We start from the raw sequence: 5,326 nt of genomic DNA, 5'->3' as shown, positions 1-5,326 counted from the left end.
CCCTACTAATCAAGTCTTCAGTCATCTTTTGGAAAGAGAACATCATATCCCTTACTTCCGTGATGGATATTTTCTTAGATTCTTTATCTTGGGGAGGTGGAGATTAGACTTCCTTCCTCCTCGTTGACGTTCTCTCCATGATTATTTAACCTAGCTAAGGAAAAATTTAGGTAAGTAAATAAATATTAGTAGGGAAGCCCTAGGTCCTAGAGTTTTAACTTGGCTCAGGGCTGCTGGACAGAAGAATGTGTAGCCGATTTTGAGCAACTAAAGTAGTTGTTGACCAATTCTCCAGTCATTAAGATTGCATATCTGAATAAAGAGTTTCTAGTGTGTAGAGATGCATGTAAAAGAGGACTTAGAGAGGGACAGGTGGTGTGATATGAATCTAAGAAGTTGAATGAGCATGATAATAACTACATGACTCATGATATTGCATTGGAAGTTATTATTCACACCTTGAAGATGTGGAAGCATCATATTCTTGGGTGGATATTCATAAGTGATGACAATGGGTTGAGACACTTGCTTGACCAACAAAATTTAAATGTCAGGCAAGCTAGATGGTTGGCTACCCTTAGTGAGTTTGAATTTGAGATCAAATACATTAAGGGAAAGGAGAACTCGGTTGTAGATGATCTTAGAAGAAAGGTACATGTGAATCATATAGCAGCTATGAGCTCTTGTGGGACAAATTTATAGAATAGGATCTTGCAGGCAGGACAACGAGATGACAGGTATATGGAGATTATAAACATGTTACAATAGAGTACAGGTAGAGGTGATCAAGATGCATATTATCATCTCACGGTACATGGTTTGGTCAGATTCATGGATATGATCTATGCTCCAGATTGTTCTAAGCTCAAGAAGCTTATCTTGAGGGAGTTTCACATCAAGGCATAATTGAGTGACCCGGAATATTAGAAGACATTGATGGGGGTGAAGAAGTTTTACTATTCACTGAATCTAAAGACCATGACTAAGGGACACTTATGCCATGCTGAATGTTGGGAAAATATATCCTAGTGGGCATCACCGGATGTGTTTATTGCTAAGGGAAATTGGAAAAGGCAATGGATAAGGAATTAAAAAGGAAAAAAGGTATTTTGGCTCATTTATTTATGAAAATAAGGAAATTGAGAGAAAAGGATGGTGAAAGGTCACAAGTTGCATGTGAGTTCACCTTCACCTTATCTGAGTCTTATCCTAGTAAGCATACAAGTCTTCACAAAAACTTGTCAAACCTTAAAAAGCTTGTTTCTCTCATACAACTTGATCCGTTAATGAAAAAGGTATGAGAGACTTTATGTGAATTTGCTTATGTTATTGAGTGCAACTGATCGAAAAGATTGCAAATAACATAAACACATAAACAAGTTGAAAACACATTCAAACACATCAACACATCAAAATTTAATAGAGGAGTTCACCAAACTTTCTCGCTACATCTCTTAGTCCTTTTGTTTCAAGTGTTCACCTCTTTATTTTGTCTTCAAAGTGTTGTTACAAGTATGAGCTCGAAAATAGAGACTCAAATGAGAAAGTGGACCTCACTATTGCATTCAGCTCGAAATTTCAATTCAAACAAGTATAAACCTGACCATATTTGGCCATTGTGACCTCGAGACCCCTTGGAATGGTCCAAAACCACCTCTGTCCCTGAAAAACTACTCTCCGCTGGAAAAAACCACCTTGGCCTTCTCGAAACTACCTCGGTCTACGCGCTGCTAGTATGGCAGGTTCGGCACGTGGAACAATTTTTTATAAAAGTTTGGCGGCTTGGTTAACCAAGCCCCACCCTTTCACATGTTGGTTAGCAGAGGTATGTGAAGTCATTTGTATATAAGGTTGGAGGTTGATGGGTCAAAACCCCCGCCCGACACTCCCGTCGTTTTACATTGGATATACATAGATATTCGCATATTTGATTATATGGTTTCGCTTTCCATTTCTTGTTGTATGGTTTGTTTGGTTTACATGTGGTATATGGTTATCACATGTGTTGCATGTCAGATATTACATTAATACTCAAGGGTTCCGGCGGTCATGGGGTTGACCCCAGCTGTCAACCCTTTCTTCCGGCGACCCAAATCCTACACACAATAAATGTAACCCAATCACTTATGTTAACAAGTCGTGTGGTAGACCAACTAGCAAGCTAGTTCCGACAAAGTATTAGCCATTCCAGGAGGTCAGATCCTCCCCGATCCCCAAAATTTTGGAAATAAGGCCACATTGGGCAAAATCTGGGCTGCCACGTGTCAGCATCATATTGGTCCATATGAACTAATCACAAACTGCCATGTCACCTCCTCTATTGAAATCATCCCCAGGTTGACGCATGTCCCTACTAATGTAGGTATTGACCTGGTTGACCATTGACCATTGACTATTTACCTTTGACTTTTTGACTTTTTTCCCTAATTTTCCATAAAGTTAGACTCACTCTAACTTCTTCATCGGGAGAGTGAGTGAGTATTCCATTATAAGGATATTATGTGTGAATATGATTTGCAATATATGCTCACATTGTTTTGGAGTGATTTATGAGTGTATTGTGGGTAGAAATCATAGATAGAGTTGGGAAGAAGATTTAGTATTTGTGTGTAGTTTGTGGCAGAAAATTCGCAACTTGTTGTGTGTTTGGGAGTAGTGTTTTTGTGTGTGAATAAGTGAATAATTTCCCTCATCTTGGTGAGATTTACGATTCAATTTTTATGTGCAGAATGAAGCTATTGGGATGCTCATGTTGAGCGAACTGAGAACCCAATTTGAAAATATATGGAACATGGTTCACAGGGAGAATCCTCCTTTTATAATGAAAACAATGTAAAATAAGGTCAAATACTAATTAATTTGTCTTTTTTTTTATCTAAGGGAAAAAGTTTCAGTTTGATAAAACTAATTAATGAGGCCGCCCAACTATACCCTTAGCCATGCCATTCAACTACCTAAGCACTAGAGACTAAGTTGCCCAAGTGTTGTTATTGGTTTGCTAAGCAAAAAAGCCCTTAAAATCACTTAAACTACAATAAGATATATCTCATAAGTTATAATTATTCAAAATTCTAATTTCACTTCATCATAATAAATTAATCATAATTAATTTCAAGCTCATTCTAGCTGATTTCAAGCTAATTAGGGTAAAAAGCATTTTGAAAAAAAAACAAACAAACCCGGTGAATCAAAACATGAAATTTTAACCACATGCACATCAAAATAAATACAATACGATTAAAAGAAAACAGGGAATGACAGTATATAATCGCCGGAATGACAGTATATAATCGGTAGAATGTACTCTCCTTGTACATTACATACATACATCAAGTTTCCAAATTTAAAGTCAAATTAATTCCAACTTCTAACCATCAACCACAACGCAGGTCATCAATTTTCCTGCGGTTTCTGTTGGGGGTTTTGCTGGTGATCAAGAGGCCTTCTGAATAACATAATGTGCGGCTCAGGGCGGTGAATAGCATAGTGCATCCACCCGCGAGACTGCTGAATCCCAATTGCTCGCCATTCATTCTGAATATAATAACAACTGCGTTACTTGTGAACCAACACCATTAAAAACAGAACGAACTAAACTCAACATCTAACAAAAGACGAAATAGAAGCAAAGACGACCAGAGGCTTACCTCACTCAGAAGGCGATCCCTCGGAAGTAGCCGCGCAACATCGGGTGGAAGTTTCACATGCCTGAACATAGAGAGTCAAAACATCAGACTCAAAGCTGAGATAGAAAGGGATTTTTATGGAATTTAATCTTCAAACCCTAACCCTAAATTGCAGAGAGAAATTCTAAAGAAAAATTCTTAAAATGGGAACTTTTTTTTTACCTATACTCATAGTTATCGTCGTAGTACTTGTCAGAATAATCAATCTGAGGCATTTTTCCGGCCTGTAAAATCTCGAAGCTTCAGAGTGATATAAAATGGCAGACAAGAACCTGCGAAAACAGAATCCCGCTTAAGCGAAAACAGAGAAGGGCCGAACCCTGAAGGATTTGGCAGATTAGATTTCCAGATGCGTAAGGGAAAGTCGTTAAAAATGCCACGAAATGCAGATTCGTTTACAGCTAAATTGAAAAAGAGAAACAATATGTATAATGTTCATGTTCCAGGCAGCTTTTTAATTTCATTTCTTACGCTTAAAGAGGTTGGTCGGCTGCGTTTGCCTCTTTCTTTCTTTTTTTTCTTAATTAGGAAAGGAATACGACATTTGCGATAATAATTAAATAGAATCACATGGCATTTTCGATGAAATATAACTTTTTATTTTACCCCCTTTTAATGCTTATTAAACAAAAAAAAATATTTTAATGATTTATTTTGGAATAGGGTTTCAGGATTTTTTATTATTATTAATATACCCTTAGTGGTAATCTATTTAGATTTAGTTTACAAGTAGTTGTATTTTTTATTTTTTATTTAACCAATAAAATATTATAAATTAGATTAAAATAAAGTATATATAAAATATTGGTCTCAAGGGGTAACTCAAGTGGTGATAGAGGTGATGTGAAGTCATACAAACTAATAGATCCAAGGTTTAATCCATAAGTGACATGGTCTACATAGAGGAGGATGCTATAATATACCTAGTGTAATAGAAAACAATATATATTTCTGAAATGCGTTATGGTTTTTGGCCATGCCCTATTGATAAGTTATGCTATTGGTTCACTGTATTGTAACAAAGTCTATTTATAGGTTAAGAACCCAATCATGAACAAGGGTGGATTGTATAGCAACTCAACTAAGTGGTCTACAAAAGAAAACAATATATATATATATATATATATATATATATATCTATATATATATATCTATATATATATATCTATATATATATATCTATATATATATATATATATATATATATATATATATATATATATATATTAATTTTTTTGTGAAATGAGTTATGGGCATGTCGTATTAATAAGTTATGGTATTGGTCCAGTGTATTGTAACAAAGTCTATTTATAGGTTAAGATCCTAACCATGAACAAGGGTGGATTGTATCGCTAGATCTTAGAGCAACTCATCATGATAATAATAATCTCAAATGAGGATCTTATCCTTAAACATGATGGGCATAACATCACCCCAAGATTTACTGAATTAGTCTACCACACATGGTCTCGTACCTTGCATAATCGAGGTATAAACTCTATGGAGAACGTATGTGAGAAGCTCAATTATCTCAAGAAAGGTAAGAGGACTAGGTTAGATAAGAAAATGAAAGAAAAAACTTTGTGGAAAGCTAGATGACATAGAGAATAACATCTCAATCCTAATGGATCCCTTGCACT

At 35.7% G+C, this 5,326-nt stretch overlaps 1 protein-coding gene across 1 annotated transcript; it reads right to left on the bottom strand.

Moving 5' to 3' along the window:
* Window positions 1-3,323: 3,323 nt before the first annotated feature.
* Window positions 3,324-4,126, bottom strand: LOC149214768 (cyclin-dependent kinases regulatory subunit 2-like). The gene is made up of 3 exons (XM_089390959.1): window positions 3,849-4,126; window positions 3,648-3,708; window positions 3,324-3,534 (listed from the first exon to the last, which is right to left on the bottom strand). Exons 1-3 carry the CDS (start codon window positions 3,899-3,901, stop codon window positions 3,394-3,396), a joined length of 255 nt encoding a protein of 84 aa, XP_089247085.1. The 5' UTR covers window positions 3,902-4,126; the 3' UTR covers window positions 3,324-3,393.
* Between the last annotated feature and the right edge of the window lie 1,200 nt (window positions 4,127-5,326).

Source organism: Pinus tabuliformis, chromosome 1_1 (assembly GCF_031772625.1).
Source record: "Pinus tabuliformis cultivar Carrire ecotype Pingquan chromosome 1_1, CPIR1, whole genome shotgun sequence".
Classification (NCBI taxonomy): domain Eukaryota; kingdom Viridiplantae; phylum Streptophyta; class Pinopsida; order Pinales; family Pinaceae; genus Pinus; species Pinus tabuliformis.
Note: the sequence above shows the minus strand (reverse complement) of the source record. Positions and strands in the feature narration are given on the sequence as shown.